Source organism: Bos javanicus, chromosome 10, assembly GCF_032452875.1.
Source record: "Bos javanicus breed banteng chromosome 10, ARS-OSU_banteng_1.0, whole genome shotgun sequence".
Classification (NCBI taxonomy): domain Eukaryota; kingdom Metazoa; phylum Chordata; class Mammalia; order Artiodactyla; family Bovidae; genus Bos; species Bos javanicus.
Window position 1 is genome coordinate 71,776,106 of NC_083877.1, and position 20,272 is coordinate 71,796,377.

At 37.2% G+C, this 20,272-nt stretch overlaps 1 protein-coding gene across 2 annotated transcripts in view; it reads left to right on the forward strand.

The window, feature by feature from the left end:
* LRRC9 (leucine rich repeat containing 9) overlaps positions 1 to 7,543 on the forward strand; it is a 114,755-nt gene extending 107,212 nt beyond the window's left edge. For both annotated transcript variants that reach the window (XM_061429042.1, XM_061429043.1), the window contains exons 31-33: positions 322 to 466; positions 3,684 to 3,852; positions 6,304 to 7,543. In XM_061429042.1, the coding sequence (XP_061285026.1) occupies positions 322 to 466; positions 3,684 to 3,852; positions 6,304 to 6,343 (354 nt within the window). In that variant the 3' untranslated portion in view covers positions 6,344 to 7,543. The remainder of the gene's footprint in view (positions 1 to 321; positions 467 to 3,683; positions 3,853 to 6,303) is intronic.
* Positions 7,544 to 20,272: the final 12,729 nt, after the last annotated feature.

The window sequence follows — 20,272 nt, forward strand, 5'->3', positions numbered from 1 at the left end:
GGCTTATTTCTCATTTTCCTAATTTTATATTACCATGTTAGGACCCTTTGGAATGGGGAGGTGCCATCACACTAAATTGTAGTGATGCGTACAATGCAGTCTGAAAAAAATAAAAAATAAGGTTCTGATGGGGGGTTAAGGACCCCAAAGGCTGTCTATTTCACTGTTTTTGCCTCTCTACCAACTCTGAGTTAAGGCAACCATTTAATTTCTGACCTAAAAATTTTAAGTTGAATTTCAAATGGGGCTTGTGGTAAGGCTAAGCCTATTGATCTGAGTTTTAGAGGCAAGGTGTTCTTAACTTTTGTTTTTATCATGTAGTTTATTCCTGTTACCAGCTCTCCTGTGGATGGTACATCGTTTAGCCAAATGAAAGCTCCTCCCATAAAGATAACAAATGTAATTCTGCCTGGTGGATTTAGCCATTACTTGGGATCTGACTTCACTTTAACTCCTGAAGTTGAAGGTATTTTGAGAGTTTCTGAATGAATGTAAAAAACAAAACAAAAAAAACCACTCCATTTGATACAAAAATCTCACTTTGATTTCTAATACTACTTAAAATTGCCTATTTTAAATTTACAAATTTACACTTCCTAAAAGTGAATTTGTGTTCAAGTTTCATGTGATCATTCTGATTTCAAAGAATCTATTGTATTTTTTGGTTCTACTCAGCTACTAATATGTTGTAGTTAAAGATTTGCTTGCACTTAGAACTTTGTGATACTTACTGGATTTTTCTTGGTATTTCCTTTCAAAGCTTTTATTCCATTTTGTGTATTTCATAGCAAATGACTACTAAAACCTGTAGTGCATTCTGCTAAAAGTAGAGGTTTAAAAATATTCATAACAACAGACTCTTGGCACTCAAAACGTGTCTTACAAAGAGAAGATCAAACTTCATCCTTGAAACCACAATATTATTTTGTATATTCATGAAGCTATTAGTAGGGAAGTGTTTCAAGAGGTAGCTCTGTAAAGGAAGGAAGTATATTAAAATGTCAAGGCATGGAAATGGTTCATTCTATTATTACATTTGCATTCAGGCTTAGATGAAGCCTTTTCATTCCAGATGTTGTCTGGCTATCATTTTTATGAAATTGGGGGTAGCTAGAAGACCTTGCTTCTTGGAAGGCAAGCTATGACAAAATTAGATAGTGTATTAAAAAGCAGAGATATCACTTTGCCAATGAAGGTCTGTATAGTCAAAGCTATGGTCTTTACAGTAGTCATATATGGACGTGAGAGTTGGACTATAAAGGAGGCTGAGCACCGAAGAATTGATGCTTTCGAACTATGGTGTTGGAGAAGACTCTTGAGAGTATCTTGGACTGCAAGGAGATCAAATCAGTCATTGCTAAAGGAAATCAACCCTGGATACTCATTGGAAGGACTGATGGTGAAGCTGAAGCTCCAATACTTTGTCCATATGATTGCGAAGAGCTGACTCATTGGAAAAGACCCTGATGCTGGGAAAGACTGTAGGCAAAAGGAGAAGAGGGCAGCAGAGGATGAGATGGTTAAATAGCATCACCAACTCAATGGACATGAACTTGGGGAAACTCCCAGAGATAAGGAGGCAGAGGGGCACCTGGTGTGCTACAGTCCATGGGGATGCAGAGTCGGACATGACTTAGTGACTAAACAACTCTTTCCCTGAGGGCTCACCTCTTCCATTCTTTTTAACATCTCACTTTGCCTCAGACTACTGTTAGACAATAAAATTCTAAAACTGAGTATCACAATAATGATAAAATGATCTAAAACCCTACTAAGAATAGTAGATCTTTCTATGCAATTATTCTAAAAAGAAACTCAATTTTTAAAAATCCAATATAATTTAGTCTAAGATGTTTTTTTTTTTTTTATTTTATTTTTTTTTATTTTTAAAATTAAAAAAAATTTCAGGTATACACGTGCTCCCCATCCTGAACCCTCCTCCCTCCCCCCTCCCCATATCATCCCCCTGGGCCGTCCCAGCGCACCAGCCCCAAGCATCCAGCATCGTGCACTGAACCTGGACTGGCATCTCGTTTCATACATGACATTTCACATGTTTCAATGCCATTCTCCCAAATCTTCCCACCCTCTCCCTCTCCCACAGAGTCCATAAGACTGTTCTATACATCAGTGTCTCTTTTGCTGTCTCGTATACAGGGTTATCGTGACCATCTTTCTAAATTCCATATATATGCGTTAGTATACTGTATTTATGTTTTTCCTTCTGGCTTACTTCACTCTGTATAATAGGCTCCAGTTTCATCCACCTCATTAGAACTGATTCAAATGTATTCTTTTTAATGGCTGAGTAATACTCCATTGTGTATATGTACCACAGCTTTCTTATCCATTCATCTGCTGATGGACATCTAGGTTGCTTCCATGTCCTGGCTATTATAAACAGTGCTGCGATGAACATTGGGGTACACGTGTCTCTTTCCCTTCTGGTTTCCTCAGTGTGTATGCCAAGCAGTGGGATTGCTGGATCATAAGGCATTTTTATTTCCAGTTTTTTAAGGAATCTCCACACTGTTCTCCATAGTGGCTGTACTAGTTTGCATTCCCACCAAACAGTGTAAGAGGGTTCCCTTTTCTCCACACCCTCTCCAGCATTTATTATTTGTAGACTTTTGGATCGCAGCCATTCTGACTGGCGTGAAATGGTACCTCATGGTGGTTTTGATTTGCATTTCTCTGATAAGGAGTGATGTTGAGCATCTTTTCATGTGTTTGTTAGCCATCTGTATGTCTTCTTTGGAGAAATGTCTATTTAGATCTTTGGCCCATTTTTTGATTGGGTCATTTATTTTTCTGGAGTTGAGCTGTAGGAGTTGCTTGTATATTTTTGAGATTAGTTGTTTGTCGGTTGCTTCATTTGCTATTATTTTCTCCCATTCTGAAGGCTGTCTTTTCACCTTGCTAATAGTTTCCTTTGATGTGCAGAAGCTTTTTAAGTTTAATTAGGTCCCATTTGTTTATTTTTGCTTTTATTTCCAATATTCTGGGAGGTGGGTCATAGAGGATCCTGCTGTGTTGTATGTCAGAGAGTGTTTGTTATTTTTAAACTTATTCTTTATACTTCTGCTTCCTTATAGCTTTAAGATTTAATCATAGTGAGAATTTTAATGCTTTTGTCCAGAAGACATAACTATCAGTAAAACTGGTATACCAAATGGTTATTAGCCTCCTTAAGAGTACAGTTTCATCACTATCATCTTCAGGAATGTCTTCAGTATCTTTTTTGGGGGGTGGGGGTGGGGGTTGGGGATTAGTTCAACCCTGGATTCATTTCCATAATTTTTTCCTGAGATATCTTTAAGATTCATTGTGCAACTACTTTTTAAGATTTTCTGGAAAAGTCCTATTTTTTTCCTATTTTCTGAGTATAGTACCCCAATTTTTGCTTGAGAAGTATGGTCATTTTATCTATGTATTTCTTTACAGCACACAGCTCTGGATATTTATATTTTTTAAAATTACCAAGAAAATATCAAATTGATTCACTAACTTAGAAAAATTTAAACAGCATTTAAGTGCTAGAAATATATTCCAATTTTAACTTTTATTTAAAATTTTTAATTCATGCTGTGAAATGTGTATAGCATACAGTCAATTGAAGGACAACCATAGCTTATTAATTTATTTTATTAATGCCTTTCATTGTTTCATAATTCTAATTTCAGACAAAAAATCCAAGAACGCAGGGATTCTAACAAATAATCCTCGGAGCATCCATGCAGAAATAGCTTTTCGGCAACTCAGGGGGATAAATCTCTCTCCATCTCTTTTATCGCACCAGAATATGGCATCTCCAAGTGCACAGATGTACCAGAGCAACCAGGATGAGGGAAGGTACAGCTATTCTGTGTTTTAATATCACTTCTTATCATCAGTTCAGTTCAGTCACTCAGTCGTGTCCAACTATTTGCGACCCCATGAATCACAGCACGCCAGGCCTCCCTGTCCATCACCAACTCCTGGAGTTTACTCAGACTCATGTCCATCGAGTCGGTGATGCCATCCAGTCATCTCATCCTCTGTCATCCCCTTTTCCTCCTGCCCAATCCCTACCAGCATCAGAGTCTTTTCCAGTGAGTCAACTCTTCGCATGAGGTGGCCAAAGTACTGGAGTTTCAGCTTCAGCATCAGTCCTTCCAAAGAAATCCCAGGGCTGATCTCCTTTAGAATGGATTGGTTGGATCTCCTTGCAGTCCAAGGGACTCTCAAGAGTCTTCTCCAACACCACAGTTCAAAAGCATCAATTCTTCGGCGCTCAGCCTTCTTCACAGTCCAACTCTCACATCCATACATGACCACAGGAAAAACCATAGCCTTGATTAGACGGACCTTTGTTGGCAAAGTAATGTCTCTGCTTTTGAATATGCTATCTAGGTTGGTCATAACTTTCCTTCCAAGGAGTAAGCGTCTTTGAATTTCATGGCTGCAGTCACCATCTGCAGTGATTTTGGAACCCAAAAAATAAAGTCTGACACTGTTTCCTCATCTATCTGCCATGAAGTGATGGGACCAGATGCCGTGATCTTCGTTTTCTGAATGTTGAGCTTTAAAGCCAACTTTAACTCTCCTCTTTCACTTTCATCAAGAGGCTTTTTAGTTCCTCTTCACTTTCTGCCATAAGGGTGGTGTAATCTGCATATCTGAGGTTATTGATATTTCTCCCGGCAATCTTGATTCCAGCTTGTGCTTCTTCCAGCCCAGCGTTTCTCATGATGTACTCTGCATATAAGTTTAATAAGCAGGGTGACAATATACAGCCTTGATGTACTCCTTTTCCTATTTGAAACCAGTCTGTTGTTCCATGTCCAGTTCTAACTGTTGCTTCCTGACCTGCATATAGGTTTCTCAAGAGGCAGGTCAAGTGGTCTGGTATTCCCATCTCTTTCAGAGCTTTCCACAGTTTATTGTGATCCACACAGTCAAAGGCTTTGGCATAGTCAATAAAGCAGAAATAGACTTCCCTGGTGGCTCAGACAGTAAAGTGTCTGCTTCTCATCATAAAACCTCCCAAATTTGCTAATCACGTATAGAAATAGGAAATATTGTTATATACTATTATGTATTTACTCTGTGAGCTGGGGGAAGACTGTCAGCATAAGGCTTATTCTCTCACATTCACCAAATCTTTCTCAAAGTCCAGCATATACATCATAATTCACACAGAAATGGCTTTCAAGGTAGAATAGTGCTCACCTTGTACTTATGTGAGGGAATATTGAAACAACTATGGGAACCACTTTTAATTGTATTGTCTTCCAAGTCATTTCTACTTCCTGAATATGCAAAGCAGTTCACTTATATTTTAAACAACAGATAAATTCAACTCTGAAATCACAAAGGCTGAGAATTATGTAAATTCTTCAGATTTCTTATAATTCCCACTTGCCCTTCCTCCAGTTTGGATCCTAGTCCTTGGAGACCAGCTGAAGGCCAAGGAACCTGATATTCTTAAGATTTCACTCTGCTGCCAAAGCCTATCCACCCAGATTTCCAGTTAATATTTGCCCTCTAGCTTCTTTGTCGGAGAAGGCAATGGCACCCCACTCCAGTACTCTTGCTTGGAAAATCCCATGGACAGAGGAGACTGGTGGGCTGCAGTCCATGGGGTCGCTGAGGGTCAGACACAACTGAGCAACTTCACTTTCACGCATTGGAGAAGGAAATGGCAACCCACTCCAGTGTTCTTGCCTGGAGAATCCCAGGGATGGGGGAGCCTGGTGGGCTGCCTTCTATGGGGTTGCACAGAGTTGGACACGACTGAAGTGACTTAGCAGCTTCTTTGTAGCCAATCTCTGGAACACCTATTAAGCCTGGCTCTTGCTGTACTGACTTTCCTGCTATAATCAGGCATGTCTCACTAAGTATATATTTACTGAGTATACTATGTTGATATCACGGGCTTCCCTGGTAGCTCAGCTGATAATCTGCAATGCAGGAGTCCCCAGTTCAATTCCTGGTTAGGAAGATTCCCTGGAGAAGGGAATGGCAATTCACTCCAGTATTCTGGCCTGAAGAATTCCATGTACAGAGGAGCCTGGCAGGCTACAGTCCCATGGGGTTGCAAAGAGTTGGACATGACTGAGCAACTTGCACTTCACTTTATGTTAATATCATATTTTTATATCAATGAGTTATCCTCATGATATTTTTCTGTCTTGTAGTGTCTTTTTGAAATTGTACACATATAAAATACAAAAATTATTCACTTCAGAATTACCTTAAGTTAGCTGATCCATTAAGAAATTGTCACCACTGTTTAACTCATAAATATTTTGTTTCTGACAGAATTCCTGGCAGCCACTTTCCAAGATCAAATCGAATGTAACTGCCTAAAGAGAACTGAATATACACCAAGAAACCAATTTCCGCTTAGAAGTTGTGCAAAAACTAGCAGACAGTGTTGGTGATAAAAAATATATATAAGATAATCATGGTACTTATGTTACTGAAGCACTTCAGTTCCATATGAAGATAATCTCTATCATTCTTGGTGAATTTTATTTAATATCACCTCTCTTAAACCTTCTTTACAGTTACCTTATTCATTTGATTTTCTATGTTAGAAAAATCATGAAATATACAACAATTTGAAAAGATACAAGTGACAGAAAATCAAGTCCAAAGAATCAAATATTTAGTCATGTTATTGGAAGCATTTAGTTGTAAAATCTCATTTTGACTTGATATAAAAGACACTAAGCAAAGGTAATTTTAGGAAATAAGTATGTTTTCATTTGTAGAATATCTATCCATTTAGGCTTATCTAAAACTAAAGCATACATTTCTTACCAAACACAACTATTCTTAAATCAGGTTGAGTTTTGTTAGTTGAACTACAGATTAGTTTTTTTAGGACTATACTTTTTTTTTAAAAAATAGCATTAAACGGGGTTTGTCCTAAGGATTATTTAGAGATGTAAATCATAGGCATCAATACTTCCTAAAGGTGGCTAACTATGAGTGCAACTCATGCTACAAGAATAAAAGAATCCTATTTCATATACAAAATTCATTCAATGTGCCCATAGTGATATAATTTTACAAACAAGTTGTAGGCTAAGTAAACAGATGTTCAAAATGAGTGGACACATTTAAAATATGGACTCATATTTCATTGGAAATAATTTTTCTAAAATAATTATATTGCATACTACTAGGACAAATCTCAAATCAATCAAATGTGGTTTTGAATGTATTAAACACATTTATTATTTTAATGATTAAATTGCCAATCATATTTATATCAAAGGTTCCATGATTCATGAAGTATTCTGTTTAAATTTTTCAGGAAGCGGTTCAACATTGCATATAATTTTCAGATTATTTAATGTGTTCCTTCCATGAAAATAAATTATTTTTACTAAAATACTTGTATTTTATAATCTATCTGGAAATAGTTGTAAGGATATTTTGGAAATTCCAATGTGCATGCAATAATTTTGAGTCTTCTTTAAATACTGTATGTTTGTAACTTAATCATGTAATATTTAAAATTTCAAACCTAATACAGATTGATTTTACCCTTCTTAATGCGTGGTGTTTAAACTATTACTCTAAGGTACAAATAAGATCCTTTGTTTAAAAAGGAACTATGCAGTTCTTAAGATGTCCAGAAGATGTCTTTGTCACCCTTTAGTTTTGAAAACTGCTTTCACTAGTGTTGTGATAAGCATCTGCTCATTATTATTTGCTACTAACTTGACATCATTTGCTTTTTCTTCCTCTCATGATTATGTGTAAGTGAAATGCTCAGTATATTCTACTTTTATAGTAAAAAGTGTCTTTGTAAATAATAAACTGGATGGGAAAAACAGGTTTTCACTGGAGAAAAATTTATAAGAGTAGAAAAGTATAAAGCAGGAAAAACATATCTTATTCAGCATCCACTTAATGTTTGAAATTTTTTTTCCTTAGCCATTTTTTCTATGCATTTCTAATATATTTGAGATCTACCATTTGACTTTTTATGAACACACTGTTCAATTGAGATATTTTTATTATAACATTTTAATCTGAATTTCTTCCTGAAAGTAAATTTGTAATACTTAATAGTAACAAACACTGAGAATAATAACAAACATATTTAGGCATTTCTGGGTGCTGTACAGAAACAAGACACTGACTCAACCTTAAGAACATTTTAATATTAAATATAATAAATAATTCCATATGAAAGCAATGAGGGGATGATTACTAAGACAATTGGCATAGTAGTTCTGAAGATTTTTCTACCATGAAAGCAGATGATGATACAACATACTCCCCTAGGAATGCCCAGACAGGTTAAGCTGTTGGTATGTGAAGTTCTTAAAGCAATATAACTTCATCCCCTTCCTATTCAACAAAACAAATGAAAATATGGTTGAATATGAGAGATGTTTTTACAGATCTGCTTTAGATCTGCTCTAAGTGATTTTTTTTTAAGTAAATCAACTGTGAAATTTTACATTATTCATAATACACTTCACCACCAATTTTAACAAAACAAGCAAGTAGTGCTTATTTTTATAAACCACTGGTTTATGTTTTTGGCTTCCCTAGTGGCTCAGTGGTAAAGAATCTGTCTGCCAGTGCAGGAGACTCGGGTTTGATCCCTGGGTTGGGAAGATCCCCTGGAGAAGGAAATGTCAACTCACTCCAGTATTTTTGCCTGGGAAATCCCATGGACAAAGGAACCTGGTGGACTATATAATCCATGGGGTTGCAAAACAGTTTAGTGACTAAATGACAAACAACAACAATCCTAATAACTTATGAAGTAGATACAACGTGCACTGTCTCCATTCATAGATTAAAAAAAAAAAAAAAAGGCCTTAACAGGAAAAGATATCACACCAAGTTCTACATTCTTTCAACTCTAAATTCATTGCTTTTTCAATTACTGCAAATGAACTGGTATGTAATCATTCCTAATGTGCTGTTGAATCAGCTGTTGTTGCTCCCTAATGTGTGTAGAAACTGCAAACTATTCATTTTCTTTCAGTGTATTTAGCTTAGGGAAAATGTTTAATTTCTACAGTAAAATTAGTTCTTTACCCCCTAGCAAATGTCTTGATAAGTTTGAGTGCAGTCAAATGCATAATAAAATTATTTGTTTTAAATTAAAGGACAATTCTACAAATAATCTGGAAAGCTAAAAATTAGGGCCCTTTAACTATAGGCAAGGAAACTGCATTGCTGAACAGTATGTAGATGTCGAAGTGATCTGATTTCTATGAAGTAGTCTTCTGACTTTTACGAAGATTGACTGTAAATGTTAATTATAACTTTTATTATTTACTTTATTTTTCTACTACTTACACAAAATTAACTATGGTTGTGAACATACCCTTGCATAGAATATTTAGTGTGGCTGTGTGTGTGTGTGTGTTTGCAGGCACTCATGACTAGTTTTAAAATAGTCCTTATATTTAAGTAACATGTCATTTCACTATTTACTCATAAGCTATCATACACTATGAGAAGTGTTTAATGTTTTAAAACATTTGATCTTACTGTTTAGTCATGCTGTAGGCTCTTAGCTCCAATTAAATGTTACATAAAAAGAAGTAAATTATAATTTTATAAGAGTAGAAGCAAGCACTTGTGTCTGAGTTCTGTTAGTCAGTGAATTTAATATTGTTTTGTTTTGGTGTAGAAACTGGCTGACTTTTTTAAATTACTCTGCTATAAAACTTAGAATTTGGGATGATCTCCTTTTAACTATGACCCAGGGATCGAACTCAGGTCTTCCACATTGCAGGCAAGATTCTTTACCAGCTGACTCACAAGGGAAGCCCAAGAATACTGGAGTGGGTATGAAAGGTTGTTGCTGAGCCATGAAAGATGCCAGGATTCTTGGCCTCCAAAGGAGAGGAATTCAATCCAGGGCCAGTGACGAGGCTTGACCATTCACAGCTTTTGTGTAATAAAATTTTCAGTTCAGTTCAGTTCAGTCACTCAGTTGTGTCCGACTCTGTGACCTGACAAATCGCAGCACGCCAGGCCTCCCTGTCCATCACCAACTCCCAGAGTTCACTCACACTCACATCCATCAAGTCGGTGATGCCATCCAGCCATCTCATCCTCTGTCGTCCCCTTCTGCTCCTGCCCCCAATCCCTCCCAGCATCAGAGTCTTTTCCAATGAGTCAACTCTTCTCATGAGGTGGCCAAAGTACTGGAGTTTCAGCTTCAGCATCATTCCTTCCAAAGAAATCCCAGGGCTGATCTCCTTTAGAATGGACTGGTTGGATCTCCTTGCAGTCCAAGGGACTCTCAAGAGTCTTCTCCAACACCACAGTTCAAAAGCATCAATTCTTCAGCACTCAGCTTTCTTTATAGTCCAACTTTCACATCCATACATGACCACTGGAAAAACTTGACTAGACGGACCTTTGTTGGCAAAGTAATGTCTCTGCTTTTCAATATGCTATCTAGGTTGGTCATAAATTTTCTTCCAAGGAGCAAGCGTCTTTTAATAAAGTTTTAATAAAGTATAAAAGAGATAGACAAAATTTCTGACAGACATCAAAAGGGGGCAGAAAGGGTGCCCCCCTGCTAGTCTTTAGCAAGATGTTTTATGTCTGTTCAGTTCAGTTCAGTTCAGTCACTCAGTCGTTTCCAACTCTTTGCGACCCCATGGACCACAGCATGCCAGGCCTCCCTGTCCATCACCAACTCCTGGAGTTCACCCAAACTCATGTCCATTGAGTCAGTGATGCCATCCAACCATCTCATCCTCTGTCGTCCCCTTCTCCTCCTGCCCTCAATCTCTCCCAGCATCAGGGTCTTTTCCAATGAGTCAGCTCTTCCCATCAGGTGGCCAAAGTATTGGAGTTTCAGCTTCAACATCAGTCCTTTCAATGAACACTCAGAAATGATCTCCTTTAGGATGGACTGGTTGGATCTCCTTGCAGTCCAAGGGACTCTCAAGAGTCTTCTCCAACACCACAGTTCAAAAGCATCAATTCTTCAGCACTCAGCTTTCTTTATAGTCCAACTTTCACATCCATACATGACTACTGGAAAAACTTGACTAGACGGACCTTTGTTGGCAAAGTAATATCTCTGCTTTTTAATATGCTGTCTAGTTTGGTCATAACTTTCCTTCCAAGGAGTGTGCATCTTTTAATTTCATGGCTGTTAGAAAGCTATTAATCAGATAAGAGGGACAGCTCAAGGCTGAGGGAGTTTCACTAGGCCCCTCTCCCACAATATGCATTTTTGAGATAGGATGGCAAGAGGTGTGTCATCCCCCAGCCATAAAACAATTGATATGAATACTGGTTTGCTGAACTATTATCAGCCCAAGGTTTGAGAAAAGAAAAAAAGTTAGTCAGGTGGAACCATTTTGAAGAAAGGCAAATTCTAAAGCAAATACATAGTTTCATTAACATAGCTTAAGAAAAACATTTCCGTAAGAAAAACGCATTGGTTAGCTCAAGGTTTGAGAAAAGTTAAGTTCAGGTGTCGTCATGGCAACACAGAATTTTAAGAAAAACCTCCTTTTAATTTTGTATAGAGAAGGGAAAATAATCTGATGGTTTGTAGTTTATTTCCTCCTGTGGCTTACTGCTGCTGCTAAGTCACTTCAGTCGTGTCCGACTCTGTGCGACACCATAGATGGCAGCCCACCAGGCTCCCCTGTCCCTGGGATTCTCCAGGCAAGAACACTGGGGTGGGTTGCCATTTCCTTCTCCAATGCATGAAAGTGAAAAGTGAAAGTGAAGTCGCTCAGTCTTGTCCGACCCTCAGCGACGCCATGGACTGCAGCCTTCCAGGCTCCTCCATCCATGGGATTTTCCAGGCAAGAGTACTGGAGTGGGGTGCCATTGCCTTCTCCGCCTGTGGCTTAAGGGAGAGATAAAGTCTGACACTTGCAGCTGATTTCCTCCATTTGGAGACCCCTGGCCTTCCTGCCTGTCACCCTCTCAGGTAGCCTACCCCTTCTCCAAGGATCTTTCCGACCCAGGGTTTCTGCCTGTTACCCTCTCAGGTAGCCTATCCCTTCTCTGGTGAATCTTTCTGACCCAGGAATCGAACTGGGGTCTCCTGCATTGCAGGTGGATTCTTTACCAACTGAGCTATGAGAGAAGCCATCATCTCGCTATACTTTTCTCTATTATTGAAAGTTTGTTTCTTTTTAAAAAATTTGATATATAGGTGATGTACAATATTATGTTTAGTTTTGGGTGTACTACATAGCAATTTGACATTTACATACACTATGAAATGTTTGCCACTATAAGATTTGTGACCATTTGTCCCCATACAAAGTTATTAACAATATTATTGACCATATTCCTTATGCTGTATATTACATCACTTGGCTTATTTATTTTACAGCTAGAAGCTTGTACCTTTAAATCTACTTCACCTTTTTCACCCTCTTCTCCTATCTGCTTCCCCCTCTAGCAACTACCCATTATTTGTATCTATGAATCTGTTTTCATTTTGTTTTTTTAGATTCTACACATAAATGAGATTATATGGTATTTTTCTGTCTCTACCTGACTTATTTCACTTAGCATAATACCCTCTAGACACACCCACATTATTGAAGTATTTTAAAGAAAAAAACTATACCAAATTGCAGTTTTAGTTTTCAGTTGCCTTTTGGAACTAGGGCAGCAAAAGTACATAGTTATTTTATTACTATTTTATTTCTGAAGTTTTTAATCTTATAAAAATATGAATTACAAATATTATACTATTCCTCTTTTTCTTTGATTTATGGATAAAATTATTTTGTAAACTACAGAAAAGATATTTCTCTGGCCCAATTTGTGCATTTTTTAACTCAAAATTTTGTTTTAGTGATGATTTTTCCTTATAATTAAAGTAAAATAAATGATTTTATAGCAAAAACATAAAATTCTGTAACCTAAAAATAGAATAATACATTCAAAGGAAATTAAAAGTCGCTTTGAAAGTATTAATTACCTGAAGTCAAATTATTTATTATTCACATGTAATCTATTAGGAATTACCTTAACTATATGCTCTTTTAGGTAAATAAAAAAGCAAATTCAAAAACAAACAAACAAAAGCAAATCATCAGCATCATTTCCATATAAAATACTGGTGATTCTGAAATGCTAATTTTAAATTAGAATAATTTTCCTTATATTGTATCACTGAAAATAAGAGTATTTGTTTCTAAAGTGCTCTGAATAAAGATCCATTGCAATGACATTTTGATAACTTTTAAAAATTAATTTCATTTTGATCAAACAAAATGAAAATGGATGTGAAGTATTTTTCACAAATAATATTGTACATTTTATTCCATTTTTTAATTTTATGATTCTAATGAATTTCCAAATGTTTAAAGTATGTCTTACCAACAGAGTTCCATTTTTGAACGTTGCAAATAGGAAAAAAGGTCAGTGATGATCTTAAATGAATCATTTATAGTTTATAGTTTTGTAAACCATTCTGGTTACATTTATTTTTAAATAACAATATCTGTCTTTTAAATAGAAAAAAATTAAGATCATGTGGTTTAAAACTATGGATTTTAATCATGGACCTGTATGTTTTACATCTAGCTTACTGTAAAACATTAAAATGTTTTAAATAATTTTAGTAGTTTGGCTCTACTATTTGTCTTATCTTTAATTATAACATAATACCCCCTCTTCCGTCCCTGCCCTCAAATGTTTTACAAATATGTTTCTCAAAGAATAACCAAAAAAAAACTAATCTGTAAAAAAATATATCAATAACGTTTTAAAGTTTCTAATTATTTATTATTTCATCCTATCAGTGTGGCTGAAAACGTATTTACAAACATTGGTAGCCTACTTTCCTATGGCCTTTCACTTTTTTATGAAGTTCCTTAAATGATTTCAATCAACCTTAATGGTGCGTTTTTAGTTAAGAAAATAAAATGGGGAGAAGTCAATTTGAGTGCCCAGATGAACAAATGTCTTCAGAAAGAATAGGCATAAATGGGTTTAGAAAACAGAGAGAATAGGAGTAAAATGCAGTGAGCAGAGCACTCAGGGAAGCCAGATACAATGGAAAGAGTAAAATACTGCAGAGCTTTTTAAGCTACATACAATTGGAACAATGGACTTGATCCAGCCATCTACGTTAAACTGTTAAAAGATAGGTGGAAAGCAAGCTGGAATTCTATAAAGAGTGTTGAGGAACAGTAGAATGAAGAGCTTGAAATCTAAAGAGAATGAATGCAATCATTCAATAGGATGGAAATGAAGTCAAAATTGGCATATTTCCCTGGTTAATTTACCTTGTGACCAACTCTGTTCAGTTTTAGGTATTAAGCCATTATTAGTAATAAAATAGTCTTTAAATTGCCAACATTGGAGTTTTAAGCAACAATGTAGTGTACATCTGTGAATTTAATGTATACATACAACTGTCTTTGGAGACAAGGGCAAAATTTCCCCTTCTACGCCTCCTGAGTTCTTATGGCTGAACTAATAATAAAATTTACACATGAGAGATAACAGTAGAAAAAGCAACTTAATTTCATGCACACAGATCATAAAATGATGCTCTTAGTAACCCAAAGCAGGGAGTTTTTGTATGTCTTTTACATGAAGAAAATTTCTGAGGATTTGACAGGACAAACTCAGGCTTAGGTTCTTAATTAGTAAGGAATTTAAGCAAAGTTTAGACTTGGGTAGTAAGTTAGTAAAGGAGTGACAAGGTTTATTTATACAAGCTCTGGGCCCTGAATTCCCTGTCTTTCTACCTCCGGGTACAAGGACGGCACATTTAACATGGGAAATTTATTTCCTACCTTCAGAGAAAGAGGAGAGGTCAATGTGTCCCTCTTGCATTGCTCATTTTTTTAAGTAACTTTAATTCAAAATAGTCAATATGCCATTGAAGCATATTTTGCGATGGCCCCAACACCAGATGAACATACATAGATACATGCAAGTAAAACTACAACATATAGGTCTCATATAATTGTAGCAACTTAATACTGTGGTCTGTAGCATTCAGGACACTATCTATGTCAAACTTCCTATCCTCCAAAAACAAAAGGCCTAACTTAAAGTTAGTGGCAAAGGTGCAAGTGTACAATTACAAAAACTTGAAAAAGAAAGCTAATCTAGATAACATATACAACTCGTAGGATAGGATACTTTGGAATATATTTTTTTAGTTAGCTGGAAGTCAATCAGATTTGTTTTCTGCATTTTGAGAAAACTATTATTAAATGTATTGACATACTTTCCTGTTTTAGTGATCAGAGTAAATGAAAATTTTTATTTTCAAACATTTATAGTGCCTGAGGTGATACTTATGCATGATTTACAATTTTAGAGAAATATAGCCAAGAGAACTGTATAGTTCAGTTCAGTCGCTCAGTCGTGTCTGACTCTTTGTCACCCCGGGAAGCACAGCATGCCAGGCCTCCCTGTCATCATCAGCTCCCAGAGTTTACCCAAACTCATGTTCATTGAGTCGGTGATGCCATCTAACCATCTCATCTTCTGTCGTCCCCTTCTCCTCCTGCCTTCAATCTTTCCCAACATCAGGGTCTTTTCAAATGAGTCAGCTCTTCGCATCAGGTGGCCAAAATATTGGAGTTTCAGCTTCAACATCAGTCCTTCCAATGAACACCCAGGACTGATTTCCTTTAGGCTGGACTGGTTGGATTTCCTTGCAGTCCAAGGAACTCTCAAGAAAGAGTCTTCTCCAACACCACACTTCAAAGGCTTCAATTCTTCTGCACTCAGCTTTCTTTATAGTCCAACTCTCACATCCATACATGACCACTGGAAAAACCATTGCCTTGAATAGACGGATCTTAGTTGACAAAGTAATGTCTCTGCTTTTGAATATGCTGTCTAGGTTGGTCATAACTTTCCTTCCAAGGAGTAAGTGCCTTTTAATTTCATGGCTGCAGTCACCATCTGTAGTGATTTTGGAGCCCCCAAAAATAAAGTCTGACACTATTTCCACTGTTTCCCCATCTATTTGCCATGAAGTGATGGGACCGGTCGGGAGCCACGTTAGGCATTACTGACAAAATGGAGGCACGGCCCCAACCACCTCTCCTCATCTCACAGGCAGGGTCCCAGGATGAAGGAGTTAGGCCTTGTGATTCTGACTTGTTCTTTCCTTTCTTCAGTTGAGTTGGCTGGAAAGAATGTTAAGGTGCTTGAGAGAAGCGTGATAAAGCACAAGGCCTTCTGCAGTTGTGCCCAGAAAATAATCTATAAAATAACCATTGACATTTGTTCAAGGATCTTTACAAAGAATGTCCCAGGATGAGCACGTAGGCCACAGCTTGAGGCCATGTGAAGGATTATTTTCTGAGACCTGTTTGTGAGGGAAATATTTATGGCAAAAGAAGTTTGCTGAGTTTAGAGTTTAGGAATAATTAAGAATAGCTAGAAGCCTTTTTTTCACTCTCCTCTTTCACTTTCATCAAGAGGCTTTTTAGTTCCTCTTTATTTTCTGCCATAAGGGTGGTGTCATCTGCATATCTGAGGTTATTGATATTTCTTCCTGCAATCTTGATTCCAGCTTCTTCCAGACCAGGATTTCTCATGATGTACTCTGCATATAAGTTAAATAAGCAGGGTGACAATATACATCCTTGACGTACTCCTTTTCCTATTTGGAACCAGTCTGTTGTTCCATGTCCAGTTCTAACTGTTGCTTCTTGACCTGCATATAGGTTTCTCAAGAGGCAGGTCAAGTGGTCTGGTATTCCCATCTCTTTCAGAATTTTCCATAGTTTGTGGTGATCCACATAGTCAAAGGCTTTGGCATAGTTAATAAAGCAGAAATAGATGTTTTTCTGGAACTCTCTTGCTTTTTCTATGATCCAGCAGATGTTGGCAATTTGGTCTCTTGTTCCTCCACCTTTTCTAGAACCAGCTTGAACAACTGGAAGTTCACAGTTCACGTATTGCTGAAGTCTGGCTTGGAGAATTTTGAGCATTACTTTACTAGCGTGTGAGATGAGTGCAATTGTGCAGTAGTTTGATGAAAGTGAAAGAGTAGAGTGGAAAAAATTGGCTTAAAGCTCAACATTCAGAAAATGAAGATCATGGCATCCGGTCCCATCACTTCATGGGAAATATATGGGGAAATAGTGGAAACAGTGTCAGACTTTATTTTGGGGGGCTCCAAAATCATTGCAGATGGTGACTGCAGCCATGAAATTAAAAGACGCTTACTCCTTGGAAGGAAAGTTATGACCAACCTAGATAGCATGTTCAAAAGCAGAGATATTACTTTGCCAACAAAGGTCCATCTAGTCAAGGCTATGGTTTTTCCAGTGGTCATGTATGGATGTGAGAGTTGGACTGTGAAGAAAGCTGAGCACCAAAGAATTGATGCTTTTGAACTGTGGTGTTGGAGAAGACTCTTGAGAGTCCCTTGGACTGCAAGGAGACACAACCAGTCCATTCTGAAGATCAGCCCTGGTGTTCTTTGGAAGGACTGATGCTAAAGCTGAAACTCCAATACTTTGGCCACCTCATGTGAGGAGATGACTCATTGGAAAAGACTCTGATGCTGGGAGGGATTGGGGGCAAGAGGAGAAGGGGACGACCGAGGATGAGATGGCTGGATGGCATCACCGACTCGATGGATGTGAATTTGAGTGAATTCCAGGAGATGGTTATGGACAGGGAGACCTGGCGTGCTGCGATTCATGGGGTCACAAAGAGTTGGACACGACTGTGCGACTGAACTGAACTGAACTGAGAAGGCTTTTTACAAGATAGTGATCTTAAGATGCTAGGGGCAAACAGGATTTAGAAAGATAAGAAATAAACTGAGGAATGTAGCATGAGTTACAATGTAATCACAAGTTAAGTATAAGACACATAAGAGAAAGTAGATAATAGATAGTAAAGCCAATTCTGAGAGAATCGGTGAAACAGGAACTCTGTAGGGCAACAATAATTTCTGGAGACAGTAAATCTGGGTGGGGGAAACTAAAACTGTCAAACCTCTGACCTAATGCTTTTGTCAAAGTATAAAAGAAAACCGGAAGCTTGAAATAAACATGTAGTTCCTTACTATGAGTCAGAGGCTACATCATCGTCTGCCGACACAGCTCACCCCTTCAGGCTGATTCCCTGGCTGCTGGAGCTGGACTCTGGCAGGGACCGGATACCATGATCTTAGGTTTCTGAATGTTGAGCTTTAAGCCAACTTTGTCACTCTCCTCTTTCATTTTCATCAAGAGGCTTTTTAGTTCTTCTTCACTTTCTGCCATAAAGGTGGTGTCATCTGTATATCTGAAGTTATTGATATTTCTCCTGGCAATCTTGATTCCCGCTTGTGCTTCATCCAGCCCAGTGTTTCTCATGAGGTACTCTGCATATAAGTTAAATAAGCAGGGTGACAATATACAGCCTTGATGTACTCCTTTTCCTATTTGGAACCAGTCTGTTGTTCCATGCCAAGTTTTAACCGTTGCTTCCTGACCTTGCATACAGGTTTCTCAAGAGGCAGGTCAGGTGGCCTGGTATTCCCATCTCTTTCAGAATTTTCCACAGTTTGTGGTGATCCACACAGTCAAAGGCTTTGGCATAGTCAATAAAGCAGAAATAGATGTTTTTCTGGAACTCTTGCTTTTTCAATGATCCGTAGATGTTGGCAATTTGATCTCTGGTTCCTCTGCCTTTCCTAAAACCAACTTGAACATCTGGAAGTTCACGTTCACATATTGCTGAAGCCTGGCTTGGAGAATTTTGAGCGTTACTTTACTAGCGTGTGAGATGAGTGTAATTGTGTGGTAGTTTGAGCATTCTTTGGCATTGCCTTTCTTTGGGACTGGAATGAAAACTGACCTTTTCCAGTCCTGTTCGCCACTGCTGAGTTTTCCAAATTTGCTGGCATATTGAGTGCAGCACTTTCACAGCATCATCTTTCAGGATTTGAAATAGCTCAACTGGAATTCCATCACCTCCACTAGCTTTGTCCATAGTGATACTTCCTAAGGCCCACTTGACTTCACATTCCAGGATGTCTGGCTCTAGGTGAGTGATCACACCGTCATGATTATCTGGGTCATGAAGATCTTTTTTGTCCAGTCTTTTACAACTTTTCTTAATATTTTCTGCTTCTGTTAGGTCCATACCATTTCTGTCCTTTGTTGAGCTCATCTTTGCATGAAATGTTCCCTTGGTATCTCTAATTTTCTTGAAGAGATCTCTAGTCTTCCCTATTCTATTGTTTTCCTCTATTTCTTTGCATTTATCACTGAGGAAGGCTTTCTTATCTCTCCTTGCTATTCTTTGGAACTCTGCATTCAAATGGGAATATCTTTCCTTTTCTCCTTTGCTTTTTGCTTCTCTTCTTTTCACAGCATTTGTAAGGCCTCCTCAGACAGCTATTTTGCTTTTTTGCATTTCTTTTTCTTGGGGATGTTCTTGATCCCTGTGTAGAATGTGATCTAAATTGAAGACATAACCTTGAAAGTTGCTTATGACCAAGATTGTTTATTTTTGCTTTTGTCTTCTGGATTGCGTTTTGTGTGTGTTCCTTCAGTAACTATGATGCTTAAATAATTTTTCAAGGTAGGTGAAGGTGCTATTATTTTTCAAGTATAGTAAACCGAAGCATACTATATTATTATATTAAGGTTGAATGAAGGTATCTTTATATTTATGGAAGTAGAAGTAAAACTTCTAACTTCCCTGGTGGCTCAGACAGTAAAGAATCTGCCGGCAATGTGGGAGACCTAGGTAAACTAAGTAAAACTAAAGTCCAAATATCTGTCAGTGTTAACAAGCTAGGCCATTGTTAACTCTCAAAACGATTGGCTATGAAAATGCAGCCATATAATGTCATCCTTTAATAGTTCATTATTTAAAGTTTTAAATGTCTGCTTATTCTTTTTAAGACTTAGTTTTAACTAATATTGACATTATCAAGAATTTAGACAACAGCTGCAACAGACTTCAGAAGGAGTGAAGACTTCCTAGTATCATGGAACTGTTTTAATACAGTGCTATTTCCAGACTTTTTTTTCCAATATATTGTAAGAAGAGTGGAAATATGTACATATCACATGAATATTTCAGTCACTTCAATACTTAGAAGAGACATCATCATAAGCTATTAAAGATAATAAATGTCAAGCTTACTTTTTAAAGAGTATTATTTTCATGCAGGAAACAAAAGTAAAAACTTAGGTTGTGGTTAGAAGTTTTGAAACTCAAAAACATCTTTAAAAAGTGAGGTGTTTGTTTCTACTATTCAATCCTATATATTTTTGATCAGTTATTTTCAATTATATTCAAAAATCAATAAGGAATACTATTG